The sequence below is a fragment of the Oreochromis niloticus genome, unplaced genomic scaffold (genome assembly GCF_001858045.2).
Source record: "Oreochromis niloticus isolate F11D_XX unplaced genomic scaffold, O_niloticus_UMD_NMBU tig00001487_pilon, whole genome shotgun sequence".
NCBI lineage: Eukaryota > Metazoa > Chordata > Actinopteri > Cichliformes > Cichlidae > Oreochromis > Oreochromis niloticus.
Genome location: NW_020327394.1, coordinates 3913 through 19001, shown reverse-complemented (window position 1 = coordinate 19001; position 15089 = coordinate 3913). Strand labels below are relative to the sequence as shown.

Here is a 15089-nt window from a genome sequence, read left to right as displayed (position 1 = left end):
TGTTGAATTGTATGGAAAAACATGATTGTTGATTGAGCTTTTATACACCGAGTATTGTCCTTCTTTTAGCCCAAAGATTAAAAGAATTGGGAGTTTTTAACAACATATACACTCACTGAACACTTTATTAGGCACACATTGATTGTACTGAGATGACACTGGCTTTGCCTTTATAACTCCCTTAATTCTTCAACCAGGTCCAAGAAATATTCCTGAGATTATTATTATTATGATAGCATCTTACACTTGCTGCAGATTTGCCAGCTGGAAATCCATGATGTGAATTCCCCACACCACACAAAACTAATAAGCCAATCACAAGGCATCAACTCATTGCATTTAGAAATGTAGATATATATAAGGAAACCAACTCCCATGCTCCCTGTTTTTCATGGAAAAAAATCACAAAATGTTGATGCTTGTGGGGAAGAGAATCGATGTGTCAAGGCAAATAAGAGACTTTTTAAACCATGTGGAGCAGCTCTCACCATTAAAATCATGATAACTTTAGTGTGCTTAGTCAACTTTAGATTTAGTTGTGTTAATGCTGTAAAGCACAGGATTCTTTTTTTCGATGTGCGAGACTCTTGTGGTCCTTCATGAAATTAGCACAAAGTATGTGGAAGCGGTTAAAAGCCACAAAAACATGCAGAAGCAACTAGAATAATAAAGAGAAACAGGAACATTGTTGTGTGAATGTTATACAGCATTTAAATGTAAATTCAAGCTAGCATTCACGAAATAGTGTTCCACACATTTTTTGGCCTTTAACTACTTCCACATACTTTGTGCTATTTTTATGGAGGACCACAAGAGAAATAAAGAATCCTGTGCTTAAATAATAATATTGTGTAATATAATGTGCATCTGTAAATTCATTTCTGAATGTGTTTTTCAATGATTTTATTTATTTAAACATTAATAAGTAAGTTATTTTTTATAATTTAATTTAGAATAAAAACACTATTGATAAATCAATATTTCAAATGAATTATTCATCCATTAATAAATACTTAAATCAAAAATTAACCTCTGAATAAAAATATTTAACATTTAACTCATTTGAAAAAGTTTTTTCAAATTCCAAATTAAAAAACATATTTTTGAAATCTTTTTGAAAGGTTGATACTGGACTGAAATCTGGTGACTGTGGAGGCAATTTGACTATAGTGAACTCACATAGTGTTTTATCTGGCTGGAATCAGCCAAAACAATTGTGGGTACGGAGAGATGGACAACAACAACACACAGGTGGGCTGTGCCATTTTTATTTATGCTCACTTGGCATAAATGACCCAAAGTGTGCCAAGAAAATGCCCCCCAAACCCTTACAGCACCACCACCAGGCTGAGCTGGTGATACAAAGCAGGATGGATCCATACTTTCATTTCAATCAATGTAAATGAATAAAATCAAAACTTTACTAACAGCACTAAAAAAGTGAAGTTGATATGATAACAATATGCAAAATACACAACATGAGACTTGAATTATAAGATGAACTTCCTGTTCTTCTCTGCTGCTCTGTAGCTGATGTTGACACTGTGACTGATTAACAAAGTCCAAATGTAGAGGCCAGATGTCCTCCTTCCACATGTGACAGCAGTTCGAACAGTGTTGTTCTTGGCTTGACTAAAACATTTGTCATTCATATAACATAGCTTAACAATAGCTATCATTGCAACATGAAAAAAATCTCAGTGCAGATACTTCAGGCAACAACTCTTTGATTTGAAGTAATGCAGTGCCCTCTGTTGACCAGTTATTAATATCATCATTAATATTATATTTTTGAGATTGAGACTATCCAAAAGTCCTCTGAAGTTTTACTGCAGTATTCAAACGGACAAAGCTTTCTTTTTGCAGATCCATCGGTTCTTCTCATTACAGCTCACTGATTTAAATCCTTGGTCTTGGACAGAGATTGCACAGTGACCAACAGAAGGAGGCTGGTCGATCCAGGAGCTGAGGAAAACAAATCTGCTCAAGGCTGATGGACACTGGTACACTGTAATTGATTTATCACAGATTTGGGAAATACTTGAAATTTATATTGATTCAAAGTGTCTCTTACCTACTAGTCAGATTCCTTCCATCCAGCCACTTCCATTTCCCATCTTCAACTCTCAGACCAATCCAGTATCCTTTGTTTTCATTATTTTTCCAACTCTTTTCACTGACAGTTTTCAGAGGACAGAGAGAAAGTTGTCAGAGATATTTAAATGCTTTGCTCTAAGAAAGCTTTCAATCTAAAGAAATTATATTTTTATTTTCATGAAGTCTGTAATAAAGTGTCCCACAGTTTTCTCAGTTTTCTCATTACCTTTTCTTCTTCATTAATCACAACAGCTAAATCTGAAATCTTTCCTCTGCAGTTTTCTCGAGCTTCTTTCCAGGTTTTCCATTCACTACGGTTAACATCAGCAGTTGCATAGCAGCTGGACTCAGCATGTTGCCATCCCTTCTGACAAGCGTTACATTTTCTGTCTGCAAGAATAGAGAACTGTTAATAAACAACATCAGTGCATATCTATGTTAAATTAGGTAATTTTGTACAAATATATTTGGAACATACTGTTATTTTCTTTGGGACAGTAGGCATCAATGCTCCATTGAGCTCGACTAACATTGAGCTCGTTCCATGATGTCGTCATCTGTTGTATTTTTTCTGTTAGGTTTTTCTTCTCTGTCTCCAGCTCCTCATTTTTCTTTTTGAGCATCTGTGTCTCTGCAGTCAAGTTTGTGATCTGTTTTTCTAAAACTGTGGAGACTATAAGGTTACAAAGGACAGCAGTTAGTTTTTTTAAGTGGTTTGAATATATTTACATGTTTCTTATAAATTAATGCAACAATAACTGTTAAAAAAAACAATATCTAACATCACACTACTGAGCTTATACACCTCAGATCAAAGTGTAAGTTTTAAAGTTGTACTCACAGTAGATGCGAAGGAGCATAATTAGTAACAGAATTCCCCAGCATGTTGCTAGTGATGGAAAAGATTTATTACAGGACGACTTCTTATCTAGCAAAAAAAAAGAAAAAAAGTTATTTCAACAACCAAAAATATTCATAGTTTTCTTTAGAATAAAATACAATGTGTCAAAGATCCCTAATTGTTTAAACATTGTTCTGTTATGTACAACCACAAAATACCTATTGGAGGCAGAGAAAAATGATTTAACTTTAGACCAGACCTATAATCACAAAGAAAACTAAATCAGAAAACCTGAAGGCAAAACTAAGGCTAAACCTTGTTAAATGTAATACAGACCCCCAAAACTCAGAACACTATATATACAGAAAAAGGCAAAAATGTAAATACAAAAACTCAAAACTCAGGCAAAAACTCAGGGTTGATGACAGCTTTTGTCATTTCTGTGTTTTGTATCTTTGTGGGAGATATTACATCTTAAAAAATGTTGTTTGAAAAACCCTAAAATTCAGAAACATGGTCAAAAACTTGTATTCCATTATATAATGTTTTTATTTATTTTCAGTCAAAGGTTACACAGTTTTAGAAATTTCATTCCTTTCCCTGTTCTATTTTAAATACTCTGTGCACAAATGGCCTTTGGTAAGAATTGCTTTACAAAGTCCAGGAACAGAGATGAACAAAAATATGACTGACATCTGGTAATTTATTCAAAACTGTTTTATAAAAAATCCATGTCAAGAATTTGTAATGTTCATGTAGGGCAATTAAACATAATGTTGGAGGCAGATCTGATTATTGACAGAATTACGTATTACTTCAATTACCACAGTTTCCTCACAGTAGTAAACCCATTAGTGCAACACTTTGATGTACGAACGCCAGTCAATGAAAAGTTATAAATGCTGTTTTAGCAAAGATCTTTCCTGCTGTTTCAGCTTGAAGAAGGAAAACTAAAGTATTACAGGAGTCTGTGCTACAATATCTCCCGATCTATCTCAGCTGACTGAATGTGTGACCATGGTTTCATCAATGATCAGTGGTCAGTGTTCATTACAATATGCATATTGTAGTCAATGGTGCTAGTTTCAGTCATTATGCAAATGTAGTGTTTTTAAGGTTGGAGAAACTTGCATTCAGCTGAGAATGAAGAAGTCACTTGGATGAGTAATGAAACGTTTCTCCCCATGAAAACGCGACGTCCAGATGAACAAAATCAAGTTTTTTGGATTTCCTGATTGAGCATGCATCAAGACAAGATTGTTCACTGTATTTTAATTATTTTACGATTTCTTTTCATCTTGTGTTCTGCTTTGCCCTCAATTTCATATTCTTCTGGACAAAGGCCTAGTTCAGGGGTCAGCAACCTTTTATTAGGAGTTGGTGGTATGTGTGTTGGTGTTTCTGGGGTTTGTTTTCCTTTTTCGGCACAGGTAGGCGGGGGGCGGTGTTTGACGACATGCCGGCACACCTGCGGCGCATCGGACGTCATCAGTGGGAGCATTTAGGGAGCTGAGTGATGGACGTCTGATGTCGGATTATTGTCGTTCCCATAAGTGCCTGTCTCGCCGCCTGCCTGTTTCTTTGTGCGCTGGCCCATTTTTTGGGTCTGTGACAGAGACTTATCTGGTGCTGGCCTGCGATCGTTGTTACTCCTGTATCCTGGTGTTTCAAGTAGCTCTGGTTTGCTCATCTATCTGTCTGCGTACCTTGGCTCCGTTCCGTTCCCCCTCGGCCCTGTTCATTTGCACATTTATTTGGTTATTGTATATAGCCCTGTCCCCTTGTAAATATTTCCTGATCACGGTTAATAAATCTGCTTCACTGCTGTTCTGCGCCTGTGTGTGTTTCTGCCACTGAATCCATCTGTTTAAATGAACCTAACACCTTTAACACCCAAAGAGCCACTTGGACCCGGTTTCCACGCAAAAGAAAACACTGGGAGCCGCAAATACTTTTTGAAATCTAAAATGAAGATAACACTGTATATATTGTTTTTTATCTTTGTGCTTTGTGCAAACATCTAAAGTATGTAAGCAAAGTTTATTTATTAAGCACTTTTCACAGACAGGCAGTCACAAAGCGCTGTACACAAATATTAAAATAAACAATACAATCAATAGACATTATACACAATGTAAAAGATCAAATGTAAATAATATAAAGAATATAAAATACATAGATCAACAAAAGGCTTGTTTGAACAGAAAGGTTTTTAACTGCTTTTTAAAAGAATCCACAGAGAAACTAAGGTGTGTTGCTTATGAAATCCATGAAGTGCTACAGAGAAAATTACATTTTATTTATGTAATTAACACATTTTGAACTCTTAAAGAAATATAACAAAAGGAAAGACACCCAGCTGAACTAAAATGATCCATGTAGCAAACAAAAACTGTTGTGAGCCGCCACCCTTTGTAATTGGAAAAAAAGCACTATGCCGCTAAAAAAAAAAATAGATATTTGCAAAATTCTGCCTAAATATCTATTTTACCTTGTTAATGTGTGTGGCGGGGCGTGGTCTGCAGTGCCGCTGCATGGGAGTCGGACACACCTGAGCGGCACCCGCAATCGCGCCTCGCCGCCTTAAAGTCTGTGCTCTCTCTGCTGTTGTGTTGTCGGGCTGTGAGCTGAAAAGCTACAGCCGGCTTTATGCGTACAGCAACCGTGTATGAAAAGTGGTCAATAAAGAGATGCTGAAAAGCATGTTCATGGAAACATCGTCGGGTCTGCCGTGATAGGTTTACAATGAGACTTCTGGTCCCAAACCTCGGCGCACAGCATCTGCAAATCGGGGCTTTCATCTTCACGCAGGACTGTAAGCTGTCATCTGTGAGGCGGGAGCGGTGTTTGTTTTTAACATAGTTCAAGGTGGAGAACAGCTGCCGACATAATGTGAATCCGAAGATCCATAATTGGCCTATGTGGGGTTGAAAGTCTCGATAAATGCACAGCGTTTCGGCGGGTACACCGGCTTCCGCAAGTGTGACGCTTATTTTGAGTGATGAAAAAAATAATAAGATATAATTTTATTTTTATATTTCAAAATCACAATAATCTTCCAATTTAGAACTACAAGTTAAAAAAAGAACTAAACACAAATAAAATTCACTTCAGCGAAATACTTCTTCTATTTTCCCAAACCACCCGGATCCGCAAAATAAGGACTAAAGAGCCGCATGCGGCTCCGGAGCCGCGGGTTGCCGACCCCTGGCCTAGTTTCTTTCTTTCTTTCTGCATTGCATGATGGGAGTTTGGTGGTGGAGCGTGTGGTGAGTCTGACTGAGCGATTGGGGACTTGTTTCCAACTTTACTTTTCTGTCTGTTATGTCCTTTTTCTGATATTATAGTTTAGATTTTTATATTGTGCGTGGTGCTGAAGTAAGCGTTACTGGTTTTGCTGCGTGCATAAAACCGGCTTTTTGCCGGTTGGCGTGCGTATCGCCAAAATGGACCTCAGTAACCTTTCGAGACAACATGGTTTTAGGATCATACCTACTTGTCCTTGCTCTGTAGAGGAGTGTGGTCTGGCGGTTGGTGAAATTGTGGGTCATAGCAGCATTAAATCTGCTGTTCGGATGAACGGCGCAGTGGTGATTTTTGTTGACAGTGTGGAGAAGGCAAATAAAGTGATTGAGAAGGGTATTGTCGTGAATGACATTTTTTTTTTTTTTTTTTTTTGTCGGTTTCTCCTCTTAGCGCCCCAGCGAAAAAAGTCACGATTGCAAATATTCCTCCGTTCATCAGTGATGAATTACTGGTGAGAGAGTTGTCTCGGCACGGAAAAGTAATTTCTCCGATCAGAGAACTGTCATCGGGTTGCAAATCGCCGCTGTTAAAGCACGTTGTCTCACACAGGCGCCAGGTTCTTATGATCCTAAATAAAAAGGATGAAGACCTAAATTTAGTGTTTAATGTGCGAGTGGATGATTTTGACTACAACTTATATGTGACATCGGGTGCGTTGGTGTGTTTTGGGTGTGGCGAGGTTGGCCGTTTAGTTCGAGCGTGTCCTGGAAAAAATGTCTCTTCGCGCAATTTGGAACAATCTCTGGTGGAAGGAGGAGACAAGGAGCAGGGAACAGCGGAAGCTAGAGATTTGGGGAGCAATGCATTAACCGAAACAGGAGAGCCAAGTGGTGAGACACCTGGTCAGAAAGCAGCTGCAGTGCAGGAAAAGCAGACTACAGAAGAAGAAGATGTAGAGCAAATTGTCCACGCTCAAAGTCAAACAGTGATAGATTCACAGGATAATCAAGAAAATAACACAGGTGTAGTGCAGGAGAGCTCAGGGGCGACTCAAGAAGGGAGAACAATTGCAAATGATCCTGAGGTAGCTAGCTCTCAAATTGGGAATGATGCTATAGGCAAGATGGAGATGGGAAACTCAGGACAGAATCGGGTAGACTCTGATAGTGATATGGAAGAAGAGGATGAAGGCGAAGAGGAAGGCTGGACTGAAGATAGTCTGGCAAGTTCAACCTATAGAGCCTCTGTTAAACAGCAGAAGAAAGGTTATGGGGTGCAAAATGTTAAACACTTTCTCAAGGTCACAAAGAATATGGAAAATGTGAAAATAGAGGATTTCTTTTCAGACAAGAAGTTGTTTTTGTTGTATGTGAGATCACAGTTGAGCAATAAAGGAAAGGGTGATTATACGGACAAAGAAGTCTATAGACTGAGAAAGATAATTGCAAGACTTAAGCAGGAATTTAACAATGACGAGGAGTATGATGGCATCTAAGGTTTTGTGTTTTCTATCTTTATTTATCCTTGTATCTTTGGTGATGAGTAACTTCAGAGTTTCTACGTTAAACCTGAATGGAGCCAGAGATATGAGGAAGAGAGTCAGTGTGTATGAGTTAATGAAATTGAAGCACATAAATGTATTAATGGTCCAAGAAACACACAGTGATTGTTTAAATGCGACAGACTGGAATAGGGATTGGGAGGGAGAAGTGATTTTGAGTCATTTAACTAGAGCCAGTGGTGGAGTGGGGCTCCTTTTTTCGAAAGACTTTCTACCGGAGTCTTATGATTTTCAGGAGGTGGTAAAGGGCAGGCTAATGGTGGTGAAGGCAAAATATGAATGTTTCACGATTGTGTTTGTGAATGTGTATGCTCCAAATTTGGGGCCAGAGAGAGCTCTTTTTTTACGCAAGCTTGAGGCTGTCTTGTGCATGTGTGATCCAGAAGAGTTTCTTTTTTTGGCTGGGGATTTTAACTGTACAGAAAATGATCGGTTGGACAGAAATCATTTAGAACCCCATGTGCCCTCACAGACAGTTCTAAAGCGTTTGACAGAAGCACAGTCTGTAGTTGATGTTTGGAGGGAAATGCACAGTGAAAAAAGACAATTTACGTGGGCTAGGTGTGGAGGGAACTTTCTCTCTGCAGCTAGATTGGACAGGATATACTGTTTTAGACATCATTTTGGAATTTTTCAAGAGTGCAACATTCATCCTGTTTCTTTCTCTGATCATGCTCTGGTTTCTTGTGATGCTTTTATTGCAAATCTTAAGCATAAGTCTGCGTACTGGCATTTTAACACTGCTTTGTTACTGGATGCAAATTTCAAGACAGCGTTTAGTTTTTTCTGGAGAGTGTTTCAATCTAGGAAAGATGATTTTATGTGTTTACGGCAGTGGTGGGACCGGGGCAAAACTGAAATCAAAGAATTTGGTCAACAGTACACTTTCAATGTGTCTTTGGACAGCCAAATCTATGAGAGAACTGGAGACTGAAATAGTGGAGCTGCAGGTGTCTGCAAATTCCACAGGAAACCGAGGTTGTTTTGAGAATCTCAATTCTAAATAAGATTTGTTGGCTGACTTGCTGGGCTCTAGAGCACAGGGGGCACTGGTTCGTTGCAGGTTTCAAAACCTTTCTTTGATGGACGCTCCTACGAAGTTTTTCTTTTCGCTGGAAAAAAAGAAAGGACAGAGCAAGTTCATACATGGTTTGAAGTCCTCTGCTGGGGATCTTTTGACAGTGGACGGTGACATCAGGCGGAGAGCAGCAGATTTTTACTCTGAGCTTTATCGTTCTGAGCACTTGGAGGATGGAGAAGCTTTTAATGCCTTCTGCAGTGGTCTCCCCAGGATTTCTGAGGATTTCGCCAAGGAGCTGGGGGAGCCTCTAACATTGACTGAGATTAATACTGCCTTCCAGAGTACGGAAGGAGGGAAGGCCCCTGGCATAGATGGGCTTCCGGTCGAATTTTATACAGCTTTTTGGTCTGACCTGGGTGTTGATGTCATGGAGGTTTTTGAAGAGTGCTTTACTACAGGATCTTTACCTCAGAGCTGCAGAAGAGCGGTTCTAACACTGTTGCCTAAAAAAGGTGATCTTCAAGATATTAAGAACTGGAGGCCTGTCTCTTTATTATGCACTGATTATAAAATACTGTCGAAAGTGCTGGCAAACAGACTGAAGAAGGTGATGGATCAAGTTGTCCATCAAACACAAACCTACTGTGTACCAGGCAGGTCTATTGTCGATAATGTGTCATTGATCAGAGATATTTTGGAGGTCTCCAGTTCATTGGGATGTGATATTGGTCTGATTTCTCTGGACCAAGAAAAAGCCTTTAACAGAGTTTTCTTCTCAGTGGTGTTTTAGGAATGTGGTGTGTTCTGTTATAGATGGCCGTTTGTTCTTCAGCCCTGTGTTCATGTGACAGTTTTGTTTTTGGTTTTTTTCCCTTTGTGAGAAAACTTGTGATGTCTTGATGTTTATTTATTGGTAATAAATGTGTTGTTAAAAAAAAATCTTTCTTTCTTTCTGAGGGAGGGGAGAGAATTTTGTCATGTTTCGTATTGAAGAACTGTGTTTCCTAAATTAAAATAAAATGTTTTAACATTATTTCCGTAGGTTTAAATTGCTTGGGTCAACTTGAGAGCTTTAATTTTAGATTTACAAATCTTACCTGTCTTTCACAAAATAAAGGTCTTGGTATGAAATAATGCCTTGGTGTAGGAAATGGCAGGTGTATCAAAATATCAATGAGAATGTGTGTCATTGTAGCAGGGTGTGGTTTGAGGCAAAGCTGCAGGGGAGGGTGGAGAAGTGGGTTCACAGGACAGTGCCAAGCAAGCCCGGCTGGCACAGCTGATTGTCATCATGCTAACCAAGACTTCCCTATTTCTAGTAGCTGCTGAGGGCTGGAGGAGCAGAGGCAGACAAGAGCTGAGCTGAAGCTACAGATTCCACAGAGCCTCCAGCTCTCAACACTGTTAATAAAAGTGCACTCAAACTCATCCAACAGTCTCTGAGTGTGTGTCATGCTGAGGTTCTGGTAACGAGTGTTGCACTCATGTTGACTGGGGCTTGCTAAAGACTGACTAGAATGTCACCCTCCTCCCTACAACCACATTTCCTGCTGGTTTAGTTCTATGTTTTCTGGTCTAAACTCTAATTTTATGTAGTTATACACATTGTCTGTTTTTTTATTAGATCATTACAACTCAAGAAATAATTAAGGTTGAAGAGCTTATCAAATACACTCTGGGGAAATTACATATTTGAAAGAGTGTAAATGTGAAATACAAAGCCCACGATCTGAATAAGCTCCAATAATTATGGATCTCATGTTTTTCATACGACGCACAAAGTAATATCAGCTGATTGTATCCAGAGCAGAAGAACCGATAAGTGTGATCGATAGGCAGGCAGACTAACGATCCCGGGGAATTGGACTACTGGGAACCAGTTCTTGATTCCCATCCCTCCTTCCACTTGTGTTAACACAGAGTGATTTTGTTTGATTTTTGTTGTCTTTTTTTTGTTTTTTGTTTTTTGACAACTCACCATTTGAATCAGGAGTTTGTTGACTTGCTTTATTTTCAACCTTCATTTCTTCATGTGCAGCTTCCTTGTCCTGTTTTACTGAGAGTTTAAAGGGTAATTGGAGTTAAGTACCTTTCAAACAACCACAATTTTTGTAGACTTTGGGTCATTTTGAATGAACAAAATGTTTTTGCTCAGTGTTGACAGAATTCAGCATCTTAAATCCAATTTGATACATCATAGCTCTTTTTAAAAATGTCTTTTTTCCTCTGGAAAGTTTGCCTTTTATGTGGCAGCACATATCTCAGTATCTGACCCACTGGATTTGCTTACAGTCTTTTTTTACTGTTTACTATTACTGAAGAAAACATCACCTAAACCAACATGACTTGAAACAGTAATCACACAGAGATGCAGACTTTGATTCACGTCAATAACCCTGAGTTTTAGAAAATCTTTTTTTGATACACTGCATTTGAAAAGCTTAGCTTACCTGCTGATTGTGTTCATTTGTTAGTTCTTAATATGACCTTCTCCTCTGCCGTAATTACCGCCCTGCTGCTGAGTTTTTGGGACGTGTACACTGAGCAATAGCACTGTGTTTAAACCATAGAACATAATTATCATAATAAACTTCCTCAGTGCCCAGTCTGTCTTGTACCAGCTTCTGCTTTTTGCGTGAGAATGTAAGATGAGTTGAATCTTACATTCTTTTATGGCTTCAAACTGAATACGTGGTGTTCTTATCTACAAGTGACTAGACACACTTCTTGTGGCTTGTACATTGAGAAATACCACAGAGCATCATAATAAACTGCTGCTTCATCAGTGTAACTCTGTCTCTTCTAACTAACCTGTGATTTTGACATATACACTCACTGGACACTTTATTAGGCACACATTGATTGTACTGAGATGACATTGGCTTTGCCTTTATAACTCCCTTAATTCTTCAACAAGGTCCAAGAAATATTCCTGAGATTATTATTATTATGATAGCATCTTACACTTGCTGCAGATTTGCCAGCTGGAAATCCATGATGTGAATTCCCCACACCACACAGAACTAATAAGCCAATCACAAGGCATCAACTCATTGCATTTAGAAATGTAGATATATATAAGGAAACCAACTCCCATGCTCCCTGTTTTTTATGAAAAAAATCACAAAATGTTGATGCTTGTGGGGAAGAGAATCGATGTGTCAAGGCAAATAAGAGACTTTTTAAACCATGTGGAGCAGCTCTCACCATTAAAATCATGATAACTTTAGTGTGCTTAGTCAACTTTAGATTTAGTTGTGTTAATGCTGTAAAGCACAGGATTCTTTTTTTCGATGTGCGAGACTCTTGTGGTCCTTCATGAAATTAGCACAAAGTATGTGGAAGCGGTTAAAAGCCACAAAAACATGCAGAAGCAACTAGAATAATAAAGAGAAACAGGAACATTGTTGTGTGAATGTTATACAGCATTTAAATGTAAATTCAAGCTAGCATTCACGAAATAGTGTTCCACACATTTTTTGGCCTTTAACTACTTCCACATACTTTGTGCTATTTTTATGGAGGACCACAAGAGAAACAACGAATCCTGTGCTTAAATAATAATATTGTGTAATATAATGTGCATCTGTAAATTCATTTCTGAATGTGTTTTTCAATGATTTTATTTATTTAAACATTAATAAGTAAGTTATTTTTTATAATTTAATTTAGAATAAAAACACTATTTATAAATCAATATTTCAAATGAATTATTCATCCATTAATAAATACTTAAATCAAAAATTAACCTCTGAATAAAAATATTTAACATTTAACTCATTTGAAAAAGTTTTTTCAAATTCCAAATTAAAAAACATATTTTTGAAATCTTTTTGAAAGGTTGATACTGGATTAAAATCTGGTGACTGTGGAGGCAATTTGACTATAGTGAACTCACATAGTGTTTTATCTGGCTGGAATCAGCCAAAACAATTGTGGGTACGGAGAGCTGGACAACAACAACACACAGGTGGGCTGTGCCATTTTTATTTATGCTCACTTGGCATAAATGACCCAAAGTGTGCCAAGAAAATACCCCCCAAACCCTTACAGCACCACCACCAGGCTGAGCTGGTGATACAAAGCAGGATGGATCCATACTTTCATTTCAATCAATGTAAATGAATAAAATCAAAACTTTACTAACAGCACTAAAAAAGTGAAGTTGATATGATAACAATATGCAAAATACACAACATGAGACTTGAATTATAAGATGAACTTCCTGTTCTTCTCTGCTGCTCTGTAGCTGATGTTGACACTGTGACTGATTAACAAAGTCCAAATGTAGAGGCCAGATGTCCTCCTTCCACATGTGACAGCAGTTCGAACAGTGTTGTTCTTGGCTTGACTAAAACATTTGTCATTCATATAACATAGCTTAACAATAACTATCATTGCAACATGAAAAAAATCTCAGTGCAGATACTTCAGGCAACAACTCTTTGATTTGAAGTAATGCAGTGCCCTCTGTTGACCAGTTATTAATATCATCATTAATATTATATTTTTGAGATTGAGACTATCCAAAAGTCCTCTGAAGTTTTACTGCAGTATTCAAACAGACAAAGCTTTCTTTTTGCAGATCCATCGGTTCTTCTCATTACAGCTCACTGATTTAAATCCTTGGTCTTTGAGAGAGATTGCACAGTGACCATCAGAAGGAGGCTGGTCGATCCAGGAGCTGAGGAAAACAAATCTGCTCAAGGCTGATGGACACTGGTACACTGTAATTGATTTATCACAGATTTGGGAAATACTTGAAATTTATATTGATTCAAAGTGTCTCTTACCTATTATTCAGATTTCTTCCATCCAGCCACTTCCATTTCCCATCTTCAACTCTCAGACCAATCCAGTATCCTTTGTTTTCATTATTTTTCCAACTCTTTTCGCTGACAGTTTTCTGAGGACAGAGAGAAAGTTGTCAGAGATATTTAAATGCTTTGCTCTAAGAAAGCTTTCGATCAAAAGAAATTATATTTTTATTTTCATGAAGTCTGTAATAAAGTGTCCCACAGTTTTCTCAGTTTTCTCATTACCTTTTCTTCTTCATTAATCACAACAGCTAAATCTGAAATCTTTCCTCTGCAGTTTTCTCGAGCTTCTTTCCAGGTTTTCCATTCACCACGGTTAGCATCATTAATTGCATAGCAGCTGGACTCAGCATGATCCCATACCCTCTGACAAGGGTTACATTTTCTGTCTGCAAGAATAGAGAACGGTTAATAAACAACATCAGTGCATATCTATGTTAAATTAGGTAATTTTGTATAAATATATTTGGAACATACTGTTATTTTCTTTGGGACAGTAGGCATCAATGCTGCATTAAGCTCGACTAACATTGAAGTCAGTCCATGATGTCATCATCTGTTGTATTATTTCTGTTTTTCTTCTCTGTCTCCAGCTCCTTATTTTTCATTTTGAGCATCTGTGTCTCTGCAGTCAAATTTGTGATCTGTTTTTCTAAAACTGTGGAGACTATAAGGTTACAAAGGACAGCAGTTAGTTTTTTTTTTAAGTGGTTTGAATATATTTACATGTTTCTTATAAATTAATGCAACAATAACTGTTAAAAAAACACAATCAAATATAAAACATCACACTACTTTGCGTGTAAGTTTTAAAGTTATACTCACTGTAGATGCGAAGGACCATAATTAGTATTAGAATTCCCCAGCATGTTGCTAGTGATGGAAAAGATTTATTACAAGATGACTTCTTATATAGCAAAAACAAAAGTTATTTCAACAACCAAAATTATTCATAGTTTTCTTGAGAATAAAATGAAATGTGTCAAAGATCCCTAATTATTTAAGCATTGTTCTGTTATGTACAACCACAAAATACCTATTGGAGGCAGAAAAAAATGATTTAACATTAGACCAGACCTATAATCACAAAGAAAACTAAATCAGAAAACCTGAAGGCAAAACTAAGGCTAAACCTTGTTAAATGTAATACAGACCCCCAAAACTCAGAACACTATATACAGTTAAGCCCATAATTATTCATACCCCTGCCAAATTTTGACTTAAAGTTACTTTTATTCAACTAGCAAGTTATTTTTTGACTGGAAATGACACAGGCGTCTCACAAAAGATGATAAGACGATGTACAAGAGGCATCATTGTGGAAAAAAATATTTCTCAGGTTTTATTTATATTTTAGCAAAAAGTATCATGTCCAGAATTATTCATACCCTTCTCAATAATCAATAGAAAAGCCTTTATTGGCTATTACAGCAATCAAACGCTTCCTATAATTGCAGACCAGCTTTTTGCATGTCTCCACAGGCATTTTTGCCCATTCATCTTTAG

General features: G+C 37.6%; 1 protein-coding gene and 1 pseudogene across 1 annotated transcript; both read right to left on the bottom strand.

Moving 5' to 3' along the window:
* Positions 1-1260: 1260 nt before the first annotated feature.
* On the bottom strand, positions 1261-11316 carry LOC109201017 (C-type lectin domain family 4 member G). Its single transcript, XM_019356583.2, has 7 exons — positions 11217-11316; positions 10745-10822; positions 2939-3025; positions 2576-2770; positions 2325-2487; positions 2075-2188; positions 1261-1965 (listed from the first exon to the last, which is right to left on the bottom strand). The coding sequence occupies exons 2-7, from the start codon at positions 10788-10790 to the stop codon at positions 1839-1841; spliced, it is 732 nt and encodes a 243-aa protein (XP_019212128.1). The 5' UTR covers positions 10791-10822; positions 11217-11316; the 3' UTR covers positions 1261-1838.
* Positions 11317-12809: 1493 nt separating this feature from the next.
* Positions 12810-14774, bottom strand: LOC100707825 (C-type lectin domain family 4 member G-like; annotated as a pseudogene).
* Between the last annotated feature and the right edge of the window lie 315 nt (positions 14775-15089).